At 37.4% G+C, this 26,767-nt stretch overlaps 1 protein-coding gene across 1 annotated transcript; it reads left to right on the top strand.

Moving 5' to 3' along the window:
* The first annotated feature begins 35 nt into the window (after positions 1 to 35).
* On the top strand, positions 36 to 26,505 carry LOC306886664 (trafficking protein particle complex subunit 12-like). The gene is made up of 12 exons (XM_079443962.1): positions 36 to 109; positions 1,144 to 2,291; positions 4,739 to 4,855; positions 12,547 to 12,660; positions 13,842 to 13,980; positions 15,362 to 15,474; positions 15,587 to 15,659; positions 23,955 to 24,028; positions 24,562 to 24,660; positions 25,098 to 25,201; positions 25,826 to 25,913; positions 25,994 to 26,505. Exons 2-12 carry the CDS (start codon positions 1,164 to 1,166, stop codon positions 26,234 to 26,236), a joined length of 2,292 nt encoding a protein of 763 aa, XP_079300088.1. The 5' UTR covers positions 36 to 109; positions 1,144 to 1,163; the 3' UTR covers positions 26,237 to 26,505.
* Positions 26,506 to 26,767: the final 262 nt, after the last annotated feature.

Here is a 26,767-nt window from a genome sequence, read left to right as displayed (position 1 = left end):
TCCGCCGCAGAGAAGATGTTTGACACCTTTCGCGCACCGTAGCGTTGCGTCAGTGCGCATGCGTGTGTTTACAGTACCGTCATCCTAGCGCTCGTTTAACAGAAGGAAGGTAAAGTCTTGTTTTTACTGTTTTATTATATTATCATATTTGTGTTGTGAAGAATATGACGGTCTCCGAAATATCAGTTCAACGTTGTTGTGTTTTCGTCTAAATTCATCGTGCAGTTGCAGCAGAGCTCTTCAGATATGCAGGATATCAGCAATAATATCGATAAACTGCGTTTTAATCATATTTCTCTATTAATTTTCTCCTTCAGAATGATTTCTATCATTACTTATATTATGATTGCAGGGGCTCGTTTCATATTCTGTATTTATTATTGTTTAGGAGTTTTATTGTTTCAGAAAAGCGTAAAGGTTATTTATTATTTATTATTCTGATTTATATTATAGTATTTCGATAAGTGATTGTTTCCTTAAATATCATGTGAACTATAGAAAAATCTCAAAAGCAAAAACTGAAAATAAATTTTGACTATAATACTTTTCCATGTAATTCCAGTTAACATTAAGTGTCCAAAACATTACATTAAGTGTATATTTTTAATGTAGATTATTTGTGACCCATATTTGTAGCAATAGCCAAAAATACATTGTATTGGTCAAAATTATCCATTTTTCTTTTATGCCAAAAATCATTAGGATATTAAGTAAAGATCATGTTCCATGAAGATATTTAGTAAATTTCCTACCGTAAATATATCAAAACTTCATTTTTGATTAGTAATATGCATTGCTAAGAACTTCATTTGAACAACTTTAAAGGAGATTTTCTCAATATTTAGATTTTTTTGCTCCCTCAGATTCCAGATTTTCAAATAGTTGTATCTCAGCCAAATATTGTTCTATCATAACAAACCATACACCAATGGAAATATTATTTATTCAGATTTCATATGATATATACATCTCAATTTAACAAAATGGACCCTTATGATTGGTTTTGTGCTCCAGGGTCACATTTGAACAATAAATATGCTAAAGTGTCCTTCTTTTCACAAGGATGTTTTTGTGACAGTAGTTTATTTATTAGTCCTTTATCCAGATTCATTGACCTCTGTTTTGTTTGAACTGGGATCACAGGGAACATCCAGGCTGGACTCATGGACAGCAGTGAAGGTCCAGCCCAGAGGCCTGTTACTCTGGATATAGATGGAGCAGGTGAGACGCTGGAAGCCTCCGTCCCGCCCCAGACTGACCCGACAGAAGCAGCTTTCCACGAGGAGAGCATCGACCTGGACGCCGAAGCGTTTGTTTCGCCGCAGGATGACAGCATTCTCTCTGAGAGCCTAATAGACAAGCTGAATGACCAGATGATGGAGAGCGTGATGATTTCAGACTCCCCGAACAGCGAGGAAGACGACGTGGTTCCCATTGACTCGCTTTTGGCCAAAACACCTGACGGAGATACAGAAGAAAGAAACGAAGACGTAAGCACAACCAGTGCTGCTGAACCTGAGGAGGCATCTGAGGCTTTATTTAAAGATGAGAACGAGGAGGAGAAGATTGTGCAGGTGGCTGACAAAAGGGAAACTATTGCACCGGACGAGCCAAAACCAGAGGCTCCCAAAACTCAGGAAACAGCGCTTGAGATCAATACGGATACGCCCCCCAAAGACGAGGCTGTCCCGGTGTGTACCATCTTCAGCCAGGCTGTGCAACCCAAAGCACAAGCCCTGATTCCTGACGGCTTTCAGCCCACGCTGGTAAAATCTCCAAGTTTCACCATCGGCCACATAGAAACTCCCAACAAACTGGTCCCTCAAGTATGCCAGCCGAGCCCCAGCCTCAGCAAGTTCTTCACAGATAACGACGCGGTCAACCCCGCCTCAGATTTCTTCGATTCTTTCACGACATCCACGTCTTTCATATCAATCAGCAACCCAAACGCAGAGTCGCCCAAGACAGCCGTCCCTCCAGAGTCTCCTCTCTTATCTGTCCCCACCGCAGCGGAAGCCGCACCGACCAGCACATTCTTCACCCCCGACGCCACCAAACCTCAAGTAAGTCCCGTAGAGCCCATGAACAAGCTCCAGGCTGTGTTCCCGAGCGGCGACGACCCCTTCGCAAGCGCTCTGATCACCAGCGAGCTGGATAAGCGCTATGATGCCTGGCTTCCCTCAGAAGACACCAGGAAAGTGCTGATATCGGTGGCCACACAGCAGATCAGTCCTGTCCAGATAGACAGAGAGCAGCTGGCCATGCCTGGACTCAAGTTTGACAACCTACAGGTCACGCAAAATTACATTTTCAAATTACCCAAAAATTCATTTTGTGTCATTATGAAAGGTTGACATTTTTTAACAGCCTTTATATTGTGTGTCAATAGAAAAGAATATCCAAGTATTTCCAAGAAGAACCTTTAATATCCATGGAAATGTGTTGTGGTTCTTTAGATGATTAAAAGGTCTTTCACACTAATATAAAAATGGTTCTTCTATGGCATCACTGCAAAACCGCATTTTAAAAACATTGTTTTTAACAGAGCAGATGATGTATAACACATTACCCGGTGACTTTTTGACACCCCTAGGGCTTTTGTGAAAACTAGATCGTACTTGCATATTTTTGTATCTCTGCTCATGGACAGCTGGATCGAGCACAGTGCATTATGGGTGTCAGATTTGCCTTTATAGCCAAAGGGAACACCAAAGCACTTTTTGTCTGTTTTCTCTAGTCATGTAGTACTAAATATATTTCCATTTAACATGGAATATGCTGCATAAAGTTTCTCTAAACATATTTCTTGGTTTCAAGTACAAATAAGTAAATAAATTAATAATAATAATAAAAAAAAAAGCTTACAGGTTTGGTGCAAAATGAGCATATAATGTCTGATTTTTAATTTTATTTATAATTTTTTAATGTGAACTGTTCCTTTAAAGACCACATGACAGGGTTCCTACGGGGTCTGGAAAAGTATGGAAAAAAAGAAAGCATGAAAAATATTTGTGTTTCCAGACTTTTGCCCCTATTTAGTTTTTGTTTTATAATAGAAAATTTATTAAAATTAAAATGAATAAAATTAATAATTTAATGAAAATAAATGTACTGTACAAGAAGTGAGGTTTCATGGCAGCTGTTTAGTGATCACCAAATATGACTGAATGAAGGTGCACTTTTTAATTATGCAAAATGCAGGTTATAAGCATTTCGGGTTTCTTCACACTATATTCTTAGCACCGTTACATAACCTCAAGGACCTTTGCAAAAATAAAAAATATACAGACTTTTATGTGCGCACAAGAAACCATTCAATTTATCATATAGGACAATGCACACTGAGCCACCGGTTTGGTTTCTTGGCCTCCACAGAGTGTGTTACCTAAGGCCTTGAAATATGGCATATTGCCCCAATGAAAGCCAAATCTTAAACACTTTTTTTTACAGTACAAGTCTTTTTTATAGACCCTTGAACTTGGTAAATGTTATGCCATCAGCTCATTTCATGTCATGGTTTCTCCACCACCACAGAGGATGTGTTAAATTGGACATTAGGCCTTGATATTAGAGGTACTACCATGAGAAAAGCTCAATTTTGAGCAGGTAGATATCTGTTAATTCATGTGCATCCATGCTATCGTTTTATTCACAGTAAGATGGCTAGAACTAGAAATTGACTAGAAAAAAACTAGAAATTGCGTAAGCATGCAAAATGCACATGTGAATAGTTTCTCGAGGGCACCAAAAAGTTTCTTGTGTGCATGTACAAGTCTCTGTATGTTGTCACTTTGAGAAAATCAATGAAAAAAAACCCTGAGAAAATAAAAATATTTACAGATGACTCTACTATGTACGAAATATAAAGCAGAAAATAATGCTCTTTAACCATTTATTTTAAAATATGGTCTGAAAAAGGTTTGAAATTTGAGTCTGGAAAAGTATGCAATTTTGAAGATGTGTAGGAACCCTGACGTGAGAGTTTTAAGCCTTTTAGTCCATGTCATTATATGCCAGTTAGGCTGATCAGTTAGATTCAGGAGTACACTGGCATAACTAATGCTTTCTGTTTTAGTAGGAAATATGTTAGCCACTGCCATTCAAAAGTCTGAAAGGTTTTGGAAGAAATTGATCATTTTATTCAGGAAGTATGAATTAAATTGATCAAACGTGGCAGTAAAGACATTTATAATGTTACCAAATATTTCTATTTCAAATAAATGCTGTTCTTTTGAACTTTCTATTCATCAAATAATCCTGAAAAATAAAAAGTATCACGCTTTCCACAAAAATATTTGTTAGCATGACTGTTTTTTAGAAATGTTTCTTGAGTAAGAAAATGGATCACAAAAATAAATGACTGTTTACAATAAATTAACAGAATATTGTTTAGAAAAAAATATTTAACATTATTACTATTTTACTGTGTTTTTTATAAACAAATAAATAAATTAAGCAATCTTTCAGGGGCCTGTTTCATAAAACAAGTTAACCAAATTAGCCAGGCTTATTTCAGTTAGTCGGACTTATTTTGAACCAAATGAACAACTTGTTTTATGAAACGGGCCCCTGGTCTTTAACTTGCAGTAAATAACATATTTAGTAAATAAACTATTTTTAGTTAGCTAATATATAATGAATTAACTAGAGACAAAGACAATAGTCACTTTTCATTGCTCTTGGTGTTTTAACTCTGTGTAACAGTTTAGAGCAGAAACTGAAGCTCTCTGATTTACAGGGCGATGCGGTGAAAGATCTCATGCAGCGTTTTTTGGGCGACCAGGCAGCTATGAAGAGACAGGTGCTCTCGGCCAGCTCAGTGGAGCAGAACTTCCTGGGTCTCAAGCGGCTAATAGTGAGTAGAACATCATATTTATTCCTAATTTTTGACTCATTTAAGCACAGACAGACACGTCTTTGGTGTCTTTTTTGTGATATTTTAAGTAGGAGGTGAGCGGCATTTTTTTGTACTTCTTCACCATCTCCATTTCTGTTTGAGGTTCATGACGGTCCAAACTAACTTGCGGCAACCAGCATTGATTTGCCCTGAACTGGAAATCAGTGCAAGAATCAGAGTCAGCTTTATTCGCCAAGTGTGCGCAAACACACAAGGAATTTGTTGTGGTTTTTAAGAAGCTCTTGGTACATATATGCATACATACATATATACATGAACATGAATTTTTAAGCCTAGATACAACTGGCAGAAGTAAAAAGCTAAACACAGAACCGAGTATACTAAAGAGAAGTTGTTTCCAGGTTCTGATGTTATCCCTGCAGAAAATAGTCACATTCAAGCATTTAAGTGCTTTCGTTTTCTGTTCAATCTGACTATTTAAATTCTACACCACTCCTTCCAATGCAATCAATTTCATTCTCATTGAACTCAGTCGGATCAATTGAGGTGTTTACATAAAGATTTTTCAGTTCGATTGAGCCACCAATCTGATAATAAATGGGTTATTTGGGTGCATGTAAACATGCTTATGTTGCTTGATTTTATATCACTAGCAAAATCATCACACACACATATACAGTATATATCAGGAATATTCAATATATCATCCATATACATGGTATATCCCCTAATATTGCCCATCTCTGTCTGGGATTGTGTGTGTGTGCAGTGCTGTATCAGGCAGCATGAAGTGTCAGCTGGAGCTCTAGGGGCACAAAATTACTGCTTCACTGATTTACCTTTGAACACACAGACAGGCCTGAGACGCACAGCCTTGCCCGCTGTGCCCACGTCCTTCACTGAATGACAAGGATACACTGCGTGTGTGTGTGTGTGTCTAGCGCTAGTGCTGAGCCTGTGGAAGCTTGAGCTCTAATCCCCAGATCCTGGACTTCACAGACCAGATCACAAAGCTCTGGAGCAGAGAAACACACAGAAGATCAGTCCTCTCTGTATATAGTGAGGCATTCACGGGCAGTGCACTGCATTGCTCTTAACAAATAGGATATATTAATAGGAAATATGGACTGAAAACTCGTCAAGCCATTTTTATATCCATAAATTACCCTTCAAAAAGGTTATGTAAGATGTGCTTCCAAATACCGTAATTTTCTGGTTCAGTACCTCTGTTTGGCTTTTCTTTGGAGTGTATTTTACACTACACACCACTGTGTGTTTGTTATGCTGTGTTGTATGTGCAGGAATTTACACAAAGTATGTCTGCTAGCATCTAACTGTCAGGTCTCGGCGATTCCACACGGAACATAAACACAAACTGAAAAACCTGTGAAATCCAAGTTGAAAAGTTCTGAGAATGTTTAACATCTGTATTTATTTGATTGTTTTACAGTTGTTTTGTTTTCTTTTCTTTCTCTGCAAGCACTTTATTTTTCATTGATATTAAGCAGATGTCATTTTTTGTTCAGATCAAATGTTATGACAATTGCATGTCACAATTATAAACTTAAACTGTGAAACTTTAAAGTAGAGTCTATAAATATATATTTTTATATTTTTATAAAATACATTTTATACATACATTTAACTGAAGAATCATGCAAGCACTTGAATATTTCCCGCTTTACTCGTGCTGCACAAAAAGTGCTTCAATAATGTTGAATGTTACAGGGACTGATTATTGCAAATGCAGATCCCAGTGTGTTCTGGTTAAACTATTTTTATTTATTTATTTTTTGCTAAGGTTTGCATATGGTGGTGTGTTCTTAATGACAGCTTTCCTAAAAATATATCCTATTCCTAAAATAAGAAAAATCCCAATACATTGCCTTGATATATCGTATCGCAACCCCTGTATCGTGATACGTATTGTATCGCCAGATTCTTGCCAATACACAGCCCTAAGACCAGTAACTAGTAGCCAGGCCCAGGCATATACTGGCACCACAGGCAATTTTACTTTCATAGCTTGACTTTCTTTCAGACTAGTGCAAAGAAAACATCCAAAATTCACATTTAAATGTTTATCTATCTTTATCTGTTTGCGTCTGTCGATTTCAATTCCAATACATGTCTTAAAGGTTTTCAGTCAGAAATCTGCATTTCATTAGCACTTACATGCACCAAACCTTACAGTTTTATTCCTATCTAAATTCTGAAGGATGTTACAGAGAGGGATTTATTTTTTGTATTTTCTGTAAAGAGAAACTCTAAATCCCCTCTTGTTAAAATTTATAAATACAATATATATATCAACAAAATTAAACAACCTGTTCAAATGTTTGTTCTCAAAATGTATGCAAATATATGCATATTTAATTAGACACTGCCTCATTTGCATATTTAAACAACATTTCAGAAAACTTATACAAAATATGAAATAATTGTGTTAATGTACTGTGATTAATCAACTGGGGAAAGTATGGTAAGATCTATTGTCTACAATTTTTTCCCTTTTCACCTGGTGTTAAAGCTCTGTAGTACAAATGGATGCAAATTTATCTGCAATTCAAATATGTGTGCGTGTGTGTGCACGCACCTGGTATCCCTTACATTATGAGGACCAAATGTCCCCACAAGGATAGTAATACCAGTAAATGTTGTCCTTGTGGGGACTTTTTTTTTTTTTTTTTTTGGTCTCCATGAGGAAAACAGCTTATAAATCATACAGAATTATGCTTTTTGAAAATCTAAAAATGCCTATATTTGTGTGAGGGCTACGTTTAGGGGTAAGGCGATTAAAAATACAATTTGTACAGTATGAAAACCATTATGCCTATAGAGAGTCCCATAAAACATGGAAACCCAACGTTTGTGCACGTGTGTGCATAAGTGATAAGTGCATAAGTTGAAAGAGTCTGGGACTGGGACTGGTGTAGAAGTACATGCTGATCCAGATCTGTCATCCCAGAGAGAAGAGATGTGTGTGTGTGTCAGACAGAGAGGAGAGTCTCAAACACAGCACGTGCCGTTTACCTGAACCTGAGAGAAAATCACTCATTCTGCAGAAGACCGAGCTCTCAGCCACCCTCGTTTCCCCTTGTCTGCTCATTTCTCTTTTATTCTCTGTGATGCTTCTCATCTGGCTCTTGTCTTCTCAGTACGGGATTCCAGCGATTTATTTCTGGCTCTGAATCAGTCTTATTTCTCACGTCACCATCCTGACTTCCTCTCCAGCTGTCTAAAATAATATTACTCCAGCTTATTTTTATGCCCACAAAGGATTGAATCTCTCACTTCATCTCTCGGTTCAGTTTAGATAGTGAGACAGTTAATGGATTTGCAAAAGATAACTAACATTGCATTTACATTGAAGCAATCATTTTGAGTTTGAAGGTTGTCTGTTTAAATGTGACTGGATTTACATATAGGGTTACATCCAGTCATGCGGTTAATCCATTTAAAGTGAAACTAATACTCAGTAGGTGGGACAAAACTGGCCACAAAAGTGCACAAATAAAAATTTCCTTCAATAATTTGGATTAATCTTCTCTTCAAGGGTTTTACCTGCATGTGTTTGTGGGCATCTCCTGCTTCTTCTGTTTTTGTATGTTTTTTTTCCTTACCAATATTGTCAGATACAAAAAACAGTTATAAATATGACAAATCTACCGTTCTCTTCAGTTAATGAATTGCTCCGCTTCATTTAAAAAGTATTTCAAATAAATGGAAAGTAGCATTGAATTAAACATGAAATTAGAAATATGCTTCAATAATCTTTTTATTTACAACTTCAAAAAATATTTTTTTAAAGTGTACAAAATGATTCAGGATAAAGACTGACTTCATCACTTCATAATTTTTAGCTTGATTTTAATAATGATTCATTTACTATCTGATTTGTTGATGAGAAGTCAAGCTGTGAAAGCTTATAAATGAGCTGCTAATAGCAGTGATGCTCCTTTACTGTCACAGAAAGCAGAGAGAGAGGTCTGAAATCAGTATGAATTTCATTTATAAATAAATAAACTAAATATATAAATCCAAAATCCAAAGAAAGTCATTGACTTAATATGGACCGAATAGTTTTTTGCAATATAAATTAAATTAATTAGATTTTAACATGAATTTATGTTTGTTTCTACAACATGGCAAAGCTAATTAGCAGTTATTTGATTCTTCAGCATTTCGTCCATCACTCTGCCTGGATCTCTGCTGCCATCGGGCGATGATGCTTGCCAGCTGGGTCATTTGTTTTCTCATTGCATTCAGATTAGCACTGGCCTTCAGATCATGAGGAATGTTTGGTTGATGGTTTGCCACCACCACGGACTATATGTGAACATTAATTTTCATATTAGTAGATTTGCCTGTAACCGATCCTATCGCTGATGGTAATGATGTGACCACAGCATCCGCTTTCTGTAGCATGTAGTAAGCGCTTGCAGGTAAGCAAGGGTTAAACGTTCGGTGGTTAACCTCTGGTCATCAGGGTCTAGCACAGTCTTCTTTAGTGTTGCTGGTTGTTTGACCTCATGCGTTCTTGCCTCTTTACGATCCGCCACTAGGTTTCTGATCAGCCTTCTGTCCTGCAAGAAGCTTTTGTGTGCTCAGAAAAGCTAACAAGGAAACAGAAAATTGTTGTTTCTTTGCTATTGTGTGCTGTGACCTCCTGCCAATATAATGAACAGAATTTGCTGAACTACTTTGAGAACATCAATTTTATGAGAACATCAGCCAATGCATCGCTCTCACGCTGTATAGAGTTCATACAAATGAGTATTCAAATTAAATGTGATGCTTTCATTTTGTATGTAGGCTTTTTTTCTGTAATTTAAGTTTGAAAGCCAATCTTAATTCTGAACGTTTTTTATACTGATGTTCAATCTCACAACAGTTTCACTTTGAAGTCTTTTAGTTGTTTCTGTCTTCCCATTGATTCCTATGTTTACTTTGATTTGTTGCCATAGTGTTTGACTAGGCTAAAATTGAATTGAAATGCACTTAATTGTCCACAAGGGCAAATGTGTCTTGGACTCAAGGTGTGTTTACACTGACCAGACGGATCCTTAAACAATAAATACAACAATGAAAATCAAGTTAAAAACAATAAATCTGCACAGTACAATAAAAATGCATTATCTTCCTATGTTTTTGTGATAAGAGATGCAAATAGATCCACACCCTTTAACTCAATTTCCTTCCACAGCCAAACAGTGACAAACAGGGTTTCTGTAGCACTTTCAGCTTAGTAACTGTTTTACAAGGCCGTAGTCACATATCTAGGATTAAGCAAATAAATAGCCATAAATGCAATCTGTGATTTTTGTAGCATCAGTGAATGTCTGACTATAAAGAGCCACCTCCACCATTTGAGCCATCGGTGTGATTGTAAATTACTTTCAATGAAAGTCTTGCTGTAAAGGTGACTTTGGTGAAAGCTTTCAGAATAATAACGAGTTTCAGAGTGGACTTTATCATCAAAATAATTGTCTTGTACTGCGGTTTAGCAATAGCATCATATTGACATCCTTACAGATACAAAAATAAAATAAAAAGGCTTTCCGTATTCAGTTTTGTATGTGCTTCATTAAATATGGAGCTGTTTTACTCAAGATGCCTTCAAAGGAGCTACAAAAGGATATCCACGGATATCGCTGTCAGTTCATACTGCTGTAAAAACTTTCTCCAACAAGCATTTACAATGAGACCTGTTCACTGTGTTTGTTTATGCAACTTTTGGCATAAAGCTTATTGTGAGCCTTTTGAGAAGGATCTTTTTGATTCATTGATTGAATCTAGTTCAACTTGCTTGCTCTGTGAAAGACTGACTTGAATATTATTGAAAATGTCTCCTGTTGTGTTCTACAGAGGTCTAGAATGACTTGAGGATGAGTAAATGATGGCAGGTTTTGTTGGCCGAACTATCTCTTTAAGAGAGCAGGATGTCTGATCTGTTGTGTGTGTGTGTGTGTGTTTGGAGTCCCCGAGTGTGCAGTACATCAGGAAGGACCCTCATTTCCCCTGTCATTGGCTTCTCTTATGTTTTATCTCAGTGGCGGCTGCTGCCTTTGCCCGTTTTCCTGCCAGTGGTTTTCAGCTTCATTTGCCGCTCTAATGAAGATTTAGAGGCTCTGGGGTCTCTGACAGAAAAGCGAGAGAGAGCAGAAAAGAAGGAAAGCAGAAGTGAGAGGAGGTTGTAATGGCAATGAAAATGCAGAAGAGAGACTCCGCTCAGGATGAGAAATGAACACAGATGGAAAAACAGTGCTAACAAACAACAGCCAACAGCCACAAGGGACATGTCCACACCATGAGCCAGATTACAGGGCTCTGCTCAAATCCCAAATTAGATTGGTGTGAGAATTGCATGAAGTGTAACAACAAACTACATCAGGTCAAACGGTGAATCTCGATTAAGATTTTCGATAAATTGTTAGTCAATTAAGCTAACATTTTTGTTTACCCCCAAAAAACTCTATACATTTTTTTTTCTGATTAGATGATTAATCCTTTTGTTAGTTTATCATTAAATAGTAACTTCTGCATTTTTTTTGTTTTTTATTCTAATTATATTTTCCATCCAGTTGCTTTTTTTTTTTTTTTACTGTAGATACGCAAATATACAAGATAAACTTTGCCGATGCACTGTTTGTCTCTAACAGACTTTACAATGGTATGCACTAAAGAAAGATCGGTAACACTTTATTTTAGGGTCTCTTAACTAGTTGCTAATAGAATATTAGCCATGTATTAGTAGTAATTAAGCACATGTCAATGCCTTACTCTACATGACCTTATTCTACATCCCTAATCCTACCCAATACCTAAACTTAAGCAGCAAATTAGGAGTTTATAAATCGTAGTTAATAGTTAATAAGTGTTCCCTATTCTAAAGTGTTACCAAAAGATCCTAGATTGTATTCAATTTTTCTTTTCAAGCTTTATAGAGTTATGGAAATGTGTTTCATCAGCTGTATAATTAGCATGAACACTTCTTACTTTCCTGTAAGAAATTAAGATCATTATTAAGGTACAATTCTCACTACTAACTACAACCTTTGCCTCAAACTCATAATTTGCTGCTTATTCATAGTTAGTAAGGTGGTTGATAAATTTGGGTATGCGGTAGAGATTAAGGGATGCAAAATATGTTCATAAGCCATTAATTTGGCCTTTTATAAGTACTAATAAACAGCCAATATACTAGTAATATGCAACTAGTTAATAGTGAGAATTGGTCCTTACCAAGATTAAATATGGCACTACCCCCTGCCTTTTGGCTGCATCTCTTGTCATGTCTTGGCAAGACGAGACTCATTTATGTGCAGTGAGCTAGTTATTTTTGAACACCTTTCAATCCGATCGAAATCAGTGGAATCGATTGAGGTATTTACATGGAGACTTTTCAATCTAGTTCAGTCATCATTATGATTAAAGCAGATTTTTGGGGTATATGTAAATGTAGCTACTGCTTGCATCCAAAAAACAGATCTATGCCACATGTGAGTAATTTTTCATTCCATTTGAACTTTTGTGCTCATTTTGATGGTTTTTAAGTGGAAGTCTTGGCGTAATGAAAGGCAGCGTCATGTAGAAAGCGAGCGCTCGCAGTGACCTTGTCGTCATTACGGGTGCCGAGTCTCTCTCACATCGCCTCCTGTGTTTAATGGCTTCATCTCCTCTCACAGAGCACTAAGAACTGGAGGGCGGCCGTGGACCTGACGGGCAGACTGCTGACGGCTCACGGCCAGGGCTACGGCAAGAGCGGCCAGCCCACCAACCACACCACTGACTCCCTACAGGTGAGCAGAACCACTAACACACTGGGGCCAGATTTAGCTTGTGTCAGGAGTTACTAAAGACACATTGAAACATTAGCGATGAATGGCTGATGAGCAGTTATTTTTGTGGCTGATCTTTTTGCATACGCATTTGTAGGAGTTTCACTTTCAGACGCAAAATTTATGGAAGGAGAGAATTTCAATTAATCATACAAAGGTGATTTGCTAATATAACATGCTTTCTCAACATTGCATTTCACTCCGTACAAACACATTTCAATTATTACTTGAATGAGGGCTAATGTAATGTTTAATGCATAAAATATAACAAACAAAATAATCCTATTCAAATCTATGCGGTAAACAAGTTAGATAAAAAGCAATCAAGCCTTTTTTTTACATGCATTTATGTTACTAACTACAGTTTTCGTAATTTGTAATCAGTAGCAGATTACATTTTGTAAGTATGTTACCCATTCTGCTGGCAGATCTCTCTAAATTATTAGTTCACGACGACATGCACTTGTCTATTATAATTGCCTTCTTTATATTTACGTTAACCTGCAAGATAATGTTTGATGGTATTATTAACCCACTGTGTGTAATACTGAAGATAATGTATGCCCAATATGGAGCGAATACTTGCTAGATTCATAATGCCTGATTTCATCAGTAGATTTAATTACATTACTGCAGATTACTGCATTACATGCACTTTATTTAACATGTTGAATGAATGCAATCACAATAACCTAATATTTTAAATCGATTAATATATTGATATTTTAAATATAAATATTCTTTTAAAACAAAAATCTCGGTTATTGTGAGGCACATACAATGTGAGCGAATGGGATCAAATTCTGGAGGATATATAGGATCAGTGATCAACCTTTGAATTGGACTAGATCCAACAAGCAACAGTATGAACCCAGTGAGATCTGAGAGCCTATTACTACCTCCTTAAATCAAGCAGAACACACAAACCGCTAAACAACATGGGAGCTCCAGCTCTTTCTCTGGCCTGAAGCAGGGCTGGTGTCAGTGTTTTAGGAGACTCCCGTGGCTCCACACATACTGCTGCGGAGAAGAGTGACGCTGTAATACACCCGGACCAGAAAACACACCGCTAAACTAATCTTACAGAAAGAAGTCAATGCTGATTTGTTTTGTTGAAGCAGGCCGCTCTCTTCTCTCTTCAGCTGTGGTTTGTGCGTCTCTCTCTTCTGGTGAAGCTCAACCTTTTCCAGAACGCAGAGCTGGAGATTGAGCCCTTCGGGAATCTGGATCATCCAAATCTCTACTATGAATATTATCCCACCGTTTACCCGGGAAGACGAGGTAGGAGTTCTGGAGTTATTTAACTACATTCAGGTGTTGGGGAATAGCTACCCATACAATACTGTTCAAGAAGAGTTTTTTTCTGATAGAAATCAATCGTTTTATTCAGAAAGGATGCATTAAATCAGTCAATAGTGAGAGTGAAGACATTTATAAAGTTCTTTCTATTCACCAAAGAATACTGAAAAATAAAATGTATGACGGTTTCCACAAAAATATTGTGCAGCACAACTGTGTTCAACATTGATAATAATCAGAAATGTTTGTTGAGTAAATCAGTATATTAGAATGATTTCTGAAGATCATGTGACACTGAAGACTGGAGTAATGATGCTGAAAATACAGCTTTGATCATGGGAATAAATTGCATTTCATAACATATTCACTTAGAAAATACTGCTGAATTTATTAGAAATGTATGCCTGTCTGTAATCACTGATTATGTAATTAATACTGTGCCTGAAGTATTATTAGATAGCTGACAACACTATTTTTTTCGTATCTGTTATCATTATTATTATTTTTATTAGTTATTATTGTAGTACTAAAATAAATCCTATCAGTTTAGCTTATACATTTACAAATTTGGGAGTTTGTTACAGCATTGCCTGTGACTCTAATGATAATTTGTGTATGTATGCATCTGTTCCTGTTTATTTTGATAGTCCACTTTAGACGTTCTACAGACTATAAGTATACTTTGCAAATAAATGTCAACTTATCCTACTAACTCTAAACTTGACCATAAACCTAATAGTCTGTTCTGTGCTTGTTCTGTGAGAAACAAAACCACTAAAATACGCCCTTTAAAATAAAGGTGCTTAAAAGGTTCTTCAAGCGATGTCATTGAAGAACCATTTTTGGCTCCACAAAGAACCATTCGGTCAAAGGTTCTTTAAAGAACCATCTCTTCCTTACCGTTTTATAATCTGGAGAACCTTCTTTCGCCACAAAGAAGCTTTTGTGAAACAGAAAGGTTCTTCAGATGTTAAAGGTTCTTTATGGAACAATTTAGACAAAAAGGTTCTTCTATGGCATCGAGAAGCACCATTATTTTTAAGAGTGTAAATGTAGAAAACTCATATGAAATTGCAATAATATTTCACAATATTGTGGTTTTTACTGTATTTTTGATCAAAACACTGAAAAAAAAAACACTGGAAAAAACATCGATCACACATAATGCTATTTTCAGCATTTACTAGTGCATTAGGAAGTGTATTTCTTTCTCAAAAGCAATCATAATATCAGCCTATTACCCAACAGAGCTTTATTTCAAGACATGCAGAATAGAAAAATTGTGCATTTGGTTTTTGCATAAGAGAAAGAGCATGCATTAGTGTTGATATCTCTCTGTGTGTTTTTGTTTTGCATGGTCTAGGCTCGATGGTGCCCTTCTCCATGCGTATTTTGCACGCCGAGCTCCCTCAGTACCTGCAGAAGCCTCAGGAAACTCTGGACCGTCTCCACAGAATAAAGAGCATCTGTCAGAAGGTGAGCGCGGCCCTGACCTGAACTTTACACCTCAGTGCCCGCACCTGCTCGCAAATTGAATTAGCCTCGCTGTAATTAGTGTTGTAAAACTTCTGCTCCTGTCCTTTCACAGATCCTGAGTAACCTGCAGGAGGGTCTAGCTGAGGACGGGAGTATGATGAACCTCACGCAGGACAACAGACTCGGTACAGACCACTCAAATCTGTCCTCTGCATCAAGTGCAGGTCAAATACAGTGCTGTTGAGTCCAACAGAATGGAAAATCTGTCAACTTTCACTCGCCCTTAAGTCATCACCCTTCAAACTAGTTCATATAAGTTAAGATGGTTAAATTACAGCACATACTTTTAAGAGATTTGCACATATAGATGCAAAACTTTCTTAAAATCTGTGTTGAGGAAAGACTGTAATAAGAGAAAGATGGTATATTAAAGTGTATGTTGATCATCTTGCATTCACAGACCTAAAAATATATTTTTCTAATATTAAAATACTTTCTAACATGAGACAATGCCCTGATTTCCCATTAGGAGAAAAATAGAGAAAATATCATCACTAAAAAGAAAACTGTGCTCGTCATGTCTGTTTGAGGTCAAATCCCTTGTAAAAAAATATATTAAATATAAAAATAGATATAGTTCAATAATAAACATATTTAAGTTAACATTAATTAACGAAGTAACTAACATTAACAATGAGCAAGACATATGTTATTAATCTTTTTTAACTATTCATTGTTAGTTCATGTTATCTCAGGTCCATGAAATAATACTAAGATATGCTTAGATTTTTATAATATATGTTGAAATTTACATTAGGTTAATGATTAAGAATTTGTATTAAAATTAAATGAAAATAAATGATTTTAATATATTATAAATATTATTTTTTAATGTAGTTATATTTTTCTATTACATTACAATTTATGTAATTAAAACATTACTATGTATGTATGTATGTATGTATATGTATATATATATATATATATATATATATATACGTATATAGTTGAAGTCAAAAGTTTATATACACCTTGCAAAATGTTGATTATTTTACCAAGTAAGAGGGATCATACAAAATGCATGCTATTGTTTATTTAGTACTGACCTGAATAAGATATTTCATATAAAAGATGTTTACATATAGTCCACAAGAGAAAATAATAGTTGAATTTATAAAAATGACCCCGTTCAAAAGTTTACATACGCTTGAAATGCTCGCTGATGCTCCAGAAGGATAAGCCATGCATTAAGAGCCGGGGCGTGAAAACTTTTTGAATTTGAAGATCAAGGTAAATTGAACTTAATTTATCTTCTGGAAAACATGTAACTATCTTCTGTAGCTTCTGAAGGGCAGTACTAAATGAAAAAATATGATATTTAGGCAAAACAAGAAAAATGCTCTTAGTGCATGGCTTTTCCTTCTGGAGCATCAGTGAGCGTTTGAACCTTCTGTAATGGTTGCATATGAGTCCCTCAGTCGTCCTCAGCATAGAAAGATGAATCTCAAAATCATACAGTCATTGTTGGAAAGGGTTCAAATACACAAAAATGCTGGAAAACCTAAAGGATTTTTCTGAAGAACAGCAGGCAGTTTAACTGTTCAGGACAAACAAGGGACTCATGAACAACTATCACTAAACAAAAAAAACACAACTTTGGATCGTTCTGGAAAAGTACTTTCTATCCACAGAATTTAGTTTACATTTGTAATATATATTGGCCATGGAAAACCTATATTTTTAAGCATCACCATTTACCATCGCCTTTAAACTTGGAGCTTCTAAGCTTTGTCTGGCCCGTGAGTCTGCTCTCTAAAACACCCTGAGAACGAGCCGTAGATAGCAGCACAAGATCCCGTCTTGAGCAATCAATCAGAGCTGATAGCTGACGCGTCTGTAAGTCTTGCATGCTCCATTGACTTCCTCACATGATGTTTTGGTGAAGACAGAGATAAATACATGCTTCAGCATAGCTGTAAGGAGAGTGTGTGATTTCAGCAGCCCCCTGCCATCTGTGCGTCTGAGGGGCTTTCACTGCCAGGTGCTGACAGACCGGCGGTCCGGTACCAGACTTTCACATTGAGCCCTTTCTGTGTGGCTGCTCATTGCTCCTGTTTGAGGAAGACGGGTTAATCAGAGCAGGATTGATTCAGATAGACCACATACATCCTACAATCCTGTAACAATGAAGGTGCAAATTTTGTCTGAGCTGTGGGTGCTTCAGGTTCAAGTTAATATAATCAATATCAATATAATTTCAGAATTATCAATATAATTTTCTGTCCTCCATTTAGTATGCTGATAAAATGGCAAAACCCAAAAACAATGTGACCACAGATTTTTATTCTGCAATTCTAATCAATAACTCTAATATCTCAGAGATAATATATTGATATACAGGTACATCTAAAAAAAATTGAATATTGTGAAAAAGTAAATTTTTTGTTTTAACTTATTTCAAAAAAGTGAAAATCATATATTTTAGATTCATTACATGTAAAACATTTAAAACGTTTTTTTGTTTTAATTTTGATGATTAGAGCTTACATCTCATGAAAGTCAAAAATCTGTATCTCAAAATATTAGAATATTTACATTTGAGTTTCAATTAATGACCATCCATACAGTATAAATTCTGGGTATCTCTTGTTCTTTGAAACCACAATAATGGGGAAGACTGCTGACTTGGCAGTGATCCAGAAGATGAACATTGACGCCCTCCACAAAGAGGGCAAGTCACAAAGTTCAAGTTTATTTGTATAACGCTTTTTACGATACAAATCGTTGCAAAGCAGCTCTACAGGAAATTAAGTTTCCACAATATATTTATATATTGCAGAACCTTAATATATTTAACTTATGGCAAAATGTGGTAATTTCTGTTACCAATTTCTTGTCTGAGCTTTGGCATCCTCTCAGGTCCTCTGAGGGGTTGGCATTATCTTTTCTCAGGTGTTCGGTCATCTCAGATCATTTAAGGGTTGGATCCAGACTGAAGCTTCTGTCATTCCTAGTTACCACGGGATGTTAATCAACAGAGAAACAAATAGAGACACAATTAGCATAGCTGCTGTTCCATCTAAGCAAAAATTATTTGTTCAACCCAAGCTAAAGAATAATAATAAACGTACATTTGATCAGATATAACTGCAGTACAAGATTATAAGATGCATTATGTGAATGCTTGGCTAAAGAGATGTGTCTTTAATCTAGATTTAAAACGAGAGAGTGTGTCTGAACCCCGAATGTTATCAGGAAGGCTATTCCAGAGTTTGGGAGCCAAATGTGAAAAAGCTCTACCTCCTTTAGTGGACTTTGCTATCCTAGGTACTACCAAGGTACGCAGGAGCTAAACCATTTAGGGCCTTATAGGCAAGTAATAATATTTTGTAAATGATACGGAACTGAATAGGTAGCCAGTGCAGAGACTGTAAAATTGGGGTAATATGATCCTATTTTCTTGATCTGGTAAGAACTCTAGCCGCTGCATTTTGGACTATCTGTAGCTTGTTTATTGAAGATGCAGGACAACCAGCTAGCAGTGCATTACAATAGTCCAGTCTAGAGGTCATGAATGCATGAACTAGCTTTTCTGCATCAGAAACAGGTAGCATGTTTCGAAGCTTGGCAGTGTTTATAAGATGGAAGAATGCTGTTTTTGTAACATGGGAAATATGATTTTCAAAGGACAAGTTGCTGTCTGATATAACACCCAGATTTCTGACTTTAGAGGAATGTAACAGTGCATCCGTCTAGTTGCAAATTGTAATCCAAGAGATTCTGTGTACTGTTTTTTGGTCCAATAAGTAATATCTCTGTCTTATCTAAATTTAATAGGAGGAAATTATTGGTCATTCAATCTTTTATATTTTTTACACAATCTATTAGCTTAGATAGTTTAGAAGTTTCATCTGGTCTTGTAGAGATATATAGTTGAGTATCATCAGCATAACATGTATATTGAAAATAGCAGAGGACCTAGGACAGATCCTTGTGGTACTCCATACTTTACTGGTGATAATTGTGATGACTCTCCTTTTAAATGAACAAAGTAGTAGCGATCGGACAGGTAGGATCTAAACCATCTTAAAGCCTGCCCTTGAATACCAGTATAGTTTGTAATCGATCTATGAGTATACCATGGTCTATAGTGTTGAACGCAGCACTAAGATCAAGTAATACTAGCAATGAGCTGCAGCCTTGATCTGAAGCAAGAAGTAAGTCATTTGTAATTTTAACAAGTGCAGTTTCTGTACTATGGTGAGGCCTGAAACCTGACTCAAATTCTTCATAGAGATCATTTTTTTGCAAGAAGGAGCACAATTGAGCAGACACAACTTTCTAAAATTTTAGACATAAACGGAAGATTTGAAATGGGTCTGTAATTTGCCAGTTCATTAGAATCTAGTTGTGGTTTCTTAATAAGAGGCTTAATAACCGCCAGCTTGAATGGTTTTGGGACGTGACCTAAAGATAACGATGAGTTAATAATATTGAGAAGCGGTTCATCTGCTACAGGTAACAACTCTTTCAGTAGTTTAGTGGGTACAGGATCTAATAAACATGTTGTTGGTTTAGATGCACTGATAAGTTTATTTAGCTCTTCCTGTCCTATAGTCGTAAAGCACTGCAGTTTTTCTTTGGGTGCGATGAATGAAGCTGAAATACTAGACGCAGTAGAATCTACATTTGTTATTGTATTTCTGATGTTATCTATTTTATCAGTAAAGAAATTCATAAAGTCATGACTATTAAACTGTGGGGGAATATTTAGATCGGGTGGCGTCTGTTTATTTGTTAATCTAGCCACTGTGCTAAATAAGAACCTTGGATTGTTTTGGTTATCATCTATGAGTTTGCGGATATGCTCTGCCCTGGCAGCTTTTAGAGCCTGTCTATAGCTGGACATACTGTTTTTCCACGCAATTTTAAAAACTTCCAAGTTAGTTTTTCTCCATTTGCGCTCAAGATTACGAGTTTCTTTCTTGAGAGAATGGGTATAACTGTTGTACCATGGCGCAGTACGTTTATCTCTAATCTTTTTCAATTTGAGGGGAGCAACAGCTTCTAATGTATTAGAGAAGATAGTGCCCATGTTGCTAGTCATTTCGTCTAGTTCATGTGTATTTATGGGTACACAGAGCAGTTGAGATAAATCAGGCAGGTTATTTGTGAATCTGTCTTTGGTGGCTGGAACAATAGTTCTGCCCGGACGATAACGCGGAGCCATATAATTAATATCAGTAATACGCAGCATGCACGATACAAGGAAATGATCAGTAACATCGTCACTTTGAGGTACGATATCTATATGGGTAAGATCAAGTCCATGCGATATAATTAAATCTAGCGTATGATTAAAACGATGAGTGGACCCGGTGACGTTTTGCTTGACTCCAAAAGAGTTTATTAAGTCAGTAAACGCAAGTCCTAACGCATCATTTGTATTATCAACGTGAATGTTAAAATCTCCGACAATTAGCACTTTATCAACATTAACTAATAGATCTGAGAGGAAATCTGCAAATTCTTTTAGGAAATCTGTATATGGCCCTGGCGGTCTATACACAGTAGCCAGAGCAAGAGATAGGAGAGATTTCTTTTGCATATCTAACAGTGTAACATTAAGCAGAAGTATTTTGAATGAGTTAAACCTCCTGTATCCTGTTTTCTGAGTAACATTGAGAATATCACTATATATTGTTGCCACACCGCCACCACGACCAGTCTGACGGGGCTCATGTTTATAACAGTAGCTTGGTGGAGTAGACTCGTTTAGACCAAAATATTCATTTGGTTTCAGTCAGGCAGAGTTCATCAAAATTATTATCTGTGATCATTTAATTTACAATAACTGCTTTGGGTGCGAGTGAGCTAATGTTTAGGAGCCCAAGCTTTAAAAATAGTTTTTGTTAATTTATTTTGCGTTTTTCTGGTTTAATCACGATCAGATTTTCTCTAGATCCTGCATTAAATTTATATTTTGACCTCGCTATTCGGGGAACAGACACAGTCTGTATAGATTGGACAACGCAAATACTTCTATCTTTTAAGTGGGTTGAACAAAAGTCATCATAGCAGTTATTTGAGAGTTGGCTTACTAGTCAGATGGAGCGTAGCGTCCTGGAGATGTTGTCCAACAGGAGTTCCGCTCCGACTCTGCTGGGGTGCAGGCCATCAGCACGAAAAAGCCTAGGACGCTCCCAGAAAAGATTCCAATTATTAACAAAGAGCAGTTTCTTTACACCATGACAATAACCATTTGTTTAAAGCAAAAAGTCTACTGAACCTTTTGTGTCCTCGTCGATACGTGGGAAGCGGTCCTGACACGATGACCGTCGCCGCGGGCGATGTGCTGCGTACCGTCTCGATCAGGCTCCTGAAGTCCCTCTTCAGTGTCTCTCTATATAATATATGGGTTTCACTTTCTGAAATGAGTGACACAAAATATTGACCTTTTTCATGATATTCAAATTTTTGGAGATGTACCTGTACGTGGTTAATTGCAATTAATTTGATGGACATTATGAAAATAATTTGGTTACATTAAATGATCAACATGATCGAAACTTTGCTGAAAAACCTGTTGCATATCATCAGGCTTTTGAGGAGCGTTTATTTCTTCATCTCTCAATCATCATTGGATTGCATTGCATTTTACAGTATGTTTTGATCATTTAAGTATAATCTTACTAAGACATTAATGGAGATTTGTATTTTAAAATGCAAAACCGTTAGCCAATCGTAGCAGTGGTCATGGCGGATTGTAGACTCAGAAGTAAACACCCACTGCTGTGATTGTCTAATAGTTGTGTATGTTTGACAGCCTACATCTTTCACAGATGGACACTGCTGTGATTTAGGTCAAAAACGCATAAATAACTCAATACAATCAAACCAAACGATCTGTAAGAATAGACAAAGCAATAGTGATCACGTAATAAAAAGTTACTCACACTTGTGTGTTGTGACATGACTGTCGGATCCAATATAGTCACACAGCATTGACTTTTAGTTTCAATCTTTTTTTAAATCCTACGTCGAATTGTGCCTTGTTTCTAAATGAATCCACTGTAAAATTAAGTAAAAAAATTAAAATAAAATACAGTTCATTAAAAATCAAACGTTGGGATCAGAAGGAAGGCAACGCAAATATTGTTTTTCCACAGCTTGGTACAGCACAGTGTCTTGTTGTCTTCGGAGTCATCTTCATCGTTTGGTTTCTTCCTAGACCTGCACATTCACCTCTCTCGTAAACACTACAGGTGCAAATCTGTGGGCGGGGCTAAACAGGCAGTGATGTAGAATCGGTGGGAGGGGCTAAACAGGCAATGATGTATAATCGGTGGACGGGGCTAAACAAGCAGTGATGTAGAATCGGTGGGCGGGGCTAAACAGGCAGTGATGTAGAATCGGTGGGCGGGGCTAAACAGGCAGTGATGTAGAATCGGTGGGCAGGGCTTAACAGGCAGTGATGTAGAATCGGTGGGCAGGGCTTAACGGGCAGTGATGTAGAATCGGTGGACGGGGCTAAACAAGCAGTGATGTAGAATCGGTGGGCGGGGCTAAACAGGCAGTGATGTAGAATCGGTGGGCAGGGCTTAACAGGTAGTGATGTAGAATCGGTAGGTGGGGCTAAACAGACAATGATGTAGAATCGGGGGCGGGGCTAAACAGGCAGTGATGTAGAATCGGTAGGTGGGGTTAAACAGGCAATGATGTAGAATCGGTGGGCGGGGCTAAACAGGCAGTGATGTAGGATCGGTGGGCGAGGCTAAACAGTCAAAAGGTGTGTTTGACTTGAAGCGGGGATGATCATACACTGATCATTCTGCGCAGCGCCACTTCAAGTCGAACACACCTAGTGATGTAGAATCAGTGGGCGGGGCTAAACAGGCAGTGATGTCGAAGCAGTCGTTGATCATCTTCTGTGGAGGCGGTGCTTATCCACACTATTACATCATAGAGTAGAACATTCCACAAGCTGACGTTTTGACAGACTGCCTTCAATATCAGCTGTTTTTGGAGTAACAGCAAAGATTTGAGTTCTGAAACTTACAGGATGTTTTTATAGAACAATGACCTCTTATATGCCAAAAATTTTGGCTTCTCAGTTCATGACCCATTTAATTAGCATGCTTTCAGGAATATTCTCACAACTCTGATTTGTGTGGCAGGAGTGGAGGAAGCGTGATGTTGTGTCGGTCGGTGCGGTCACACAGCGTCAGTACTGAGACACATGCGCTGAAGTCTGTTCACACACACACATATGAGATCAGATTGGCTCGCTGATGGGGGTCTACAGTGAGCCAGAGGGGGAAAATAAATGCGATTGTCACTGTGTCTTTTCCTCCTGCACTATAATTCCCGCCAGCAGACAAATAATTGATGGTTTAGAGCCGGGAAAAGGAGGGAAAGACTGCAGTTTCCAATTCTATTCCATTTGCTCAGTCTTTCTCTCTCTCTGCTCTGTGTTTCAGCCTCTATCCAGCTGTGGAGGTCACGTCTGAGCAGGGTGATGTACTCCATGGCCAACTGTCTGCTAATGATGAAGGTACGTGAGTGGAAGGGCAAGAAAACATAAACTCACTCTCACATTCATGTCTGACCTGAATCATATCTGTGCACATGCACAGACTCTGTAGGCTTAGAGAGTACAGGCTTTCCTTCAAGCAGGCGCCTACTGAGAAAAAAGCTTTTCTGATTACTGTTCTACTGGTAAAACAGTGTGTATGCACACATAGCCTACTATATCTTTATAGTATACCAGACTGTCAGTAGCTATAGAAATGCCTGTTTTTTTGCAGGTTATCGTGTTCAACAAGTGCCATCTGCTGGCCAAAGACTGTAGTGATACACAACGAAGAAACTCACAAACGTGAATCCTTGTTGTAGTGCATCTTTTTTTTAATATATATTGTATAAATGTCATACTTGGATTTCCTGGGTATTTAAGGGGGTAAAAAATGGGTTACACTTCACTACACTACACATTTTAATTTGAACAGAACGCAGTTTTGGAGCAATGAGAAGGTGTGTAATCTTGACAGACTTGTACAAAGCGTTTATTTTCTCTTTGACATGAAGGACTATGTGCTGGCAGTGGAGACGTATCACTCCATCATCGAGTATGAGCCGGAGCAAAGAGTGCAGCTGCTGAGTGGTATCGGCCGCATTTTCCTACAGGTGAGAGAGCAGAGACACCAGGAGTCACTGCATCAGATGGCATCAACAGCAAAACACAGTTTCCAATTCTGAACTTTAGAATTGAGCATGCGTATGCTATATGTACACTATTGTACAAAGGTTTGCGGTCAGTCATTTTGAGAAATTTATAATTATTTCCATCAAGGGCACATCAAAGATCTGGAAAATAAATAAAGGTAAGAAGCTTGCAAATGCTTTAAACCTTCACATTGGACCCATTTTTGGTCAAAATATGCTGTGTTTACCTGTAAGTGGAAAGCCAGTGATTATTGCACAGAACGTCTGCCGGTTGAGTGAGCGTTGCCTTTGCTCTGCAGAGTTGCTTGTTTTTGAAGAGGATCAGAGAGTCCGCTTCGCTCTTCATGTTTTATCTCCACACAGACGATAATTAATGTTCTGTTTGTTCATATGATTAGATTGGAGACATCAGAACTGCTGAGAAGTATTTTCAGGATGTGGAGAAAGCCTGTCAATCAAAGGGAAAAACACCTAATGAAGACACCTCGGTGCTGATGAACCGGTGAACGCTGAGTTCTGCTCTATAACAGCAGCATGATGCCAGTCATTTAATGCAATCTGTTTACACTCCAGCCATCAACAGCTGGAATAACTGTGATTTTTATTTATTTTTAATTTTTTGAAAGATGGCTGCATTTATTTGATACAAAAATACAGTAATATTGTGAAATGTTATTACAGTTTAAAATACCTGTTTTCTATGTGAATATATGTTTAAATGTAATTTATTCCTGTGATGCGCAGCTGAATTTTTAGCGTTATTACTCCAGTCTTCAGTGTCATTATGATCCTTCAGAAATCATTCTAATATTCTGATTTGCTGCTCAGTTATTATCAGTTAATATTTCTGTTCAATTATTAATAATGGTTCTTCTTATTAATATTTCTACCTAATATTTTTATTTTGTTGGTATGAGCATATTAGAATCATTTCTGAAGGATCATGTGACACTGAAGACTGGAGTAAAGATGCTTAAAATTCAGCTTTGATCACAGCAATAAATAAAAAAACTATTTTTGATCAAAAAGCATAAAAGCATAAGAGTCTTCTTTCAGAAACATGTGTTCATCTGTAGTATATGTGCTTCTGTGATTCTCCTGAAGCTGAATGTGATGTCGTCCACAGGGCTTTTGTTTATCTGAGTCAGAATAACTATGCAGACGCGCACATGTGTTTCTCCAGCGTCTTGAAACTTGACCCCAAGAACCCAGTGGTAAGTTGAACACATGTGATGCACCGTGGATGAACACCGGATAACCTGTCAGCGATAACAACGCCAACTTTGTTCTTCAGGCAAACAACAATGCAGCCGTGTGTCTGCTGTATTTGGGAAGGCTGAAGGAGTCCCTGGGCCAGCTGGAGAGCCTGGTGCACAAGGACCCGGCGCTCTACCTGCACGAGAGCGTGCTGTTCAACCTCACCACCATGTACGAGCTGGAGTCCTCACGCAGCACGCAGAAGAAGCAGGCTCTGCTGGAGGCCGCCGCCTGTAGAGAGGGAGACAGCTTCAACGTCCAGTGCCTCAAGCTAGTATGAGACGCCACCGCCCAACACGCAGGCCGTGCTTGAAAATACTGTTCTCGTATGTTGTTCTTACCATGTACAGACAGGACCAAAGTTGACTTGATAACAATGATATTTGCTCCGCACAGAGCAGAAAAAAAGGGTTAAGGTTACCTGTGTTTCAATAAATGCTTTTAAATGCATTAAATGATTGTTTTCACAGTCTAAGCTAATTATAACTGTACTGTGTATTTCTGAAGATGAGAAAAGGAAATCTTGTTAATAAATGTGTGAAAACCTGACCTGATGTTGAAATGTGGTTTATTAATGCGGCATATATTTTGGAGAACTATGTTGTTTTTGTACTCTTTTGCCAATTATTTGATTTCAAAATGGCATTTTAAATAATTAAAAAAAGGTACTTTTTACAACTCCTCCTAGACTATTTGCTCAATTCACATGAAACCTGGCACACATTATCCCAAGACCATCATGACTAAAAGATGAGAAAAGAAAATTGATTTATCAAAGTGTTTTAATGATATAATCCAATCAACCAGCCTG

This window comes from Barbus barbus (genome assembly GCF_936440315.1).
Source record: "Barbus barbus genome assembly, chromosome: 20".
In the NCBI taxonomy this organism is placed as follows: Eukaryota; Metazoa; Chordata; class Actinopteri; order Cypriniformes; family Cyprinidae; genus Barbus; species Barbus barbus.
Note: the sequence above shows the minus strand (reverse complement) of the source record. Positions and strands in the feature narration are given on the sequence as shown.

What these genes read in the sequence shown, in the direction of transcription:
- LOC306886664 (XM_079443962.1), top strand. Translation starts at nt 1,164, where the DNA reads ATGGACAGCAGTGAAGGTCCAGCCCAGAGGCCTGTTACTCTGGATATA. An exon ending in TCAAGTTTGACAACCTACAG is followed by an intron (nt 2,292 to 4,738) that starts GTCACGCAAAAT and finishes TCTGATTTACAG; the next exon opens with GGCGATGCGGTGAAAGATCT. An exon ending in ACCTCGGTGCTGATGAACCG is followed by an intron (nt 25,202 to 25,825) that starts GTGAACGCTGAG and finishes TGTCGTCCACAG; the next exon opens with GGCTTTTGTTTATCTGAGTC.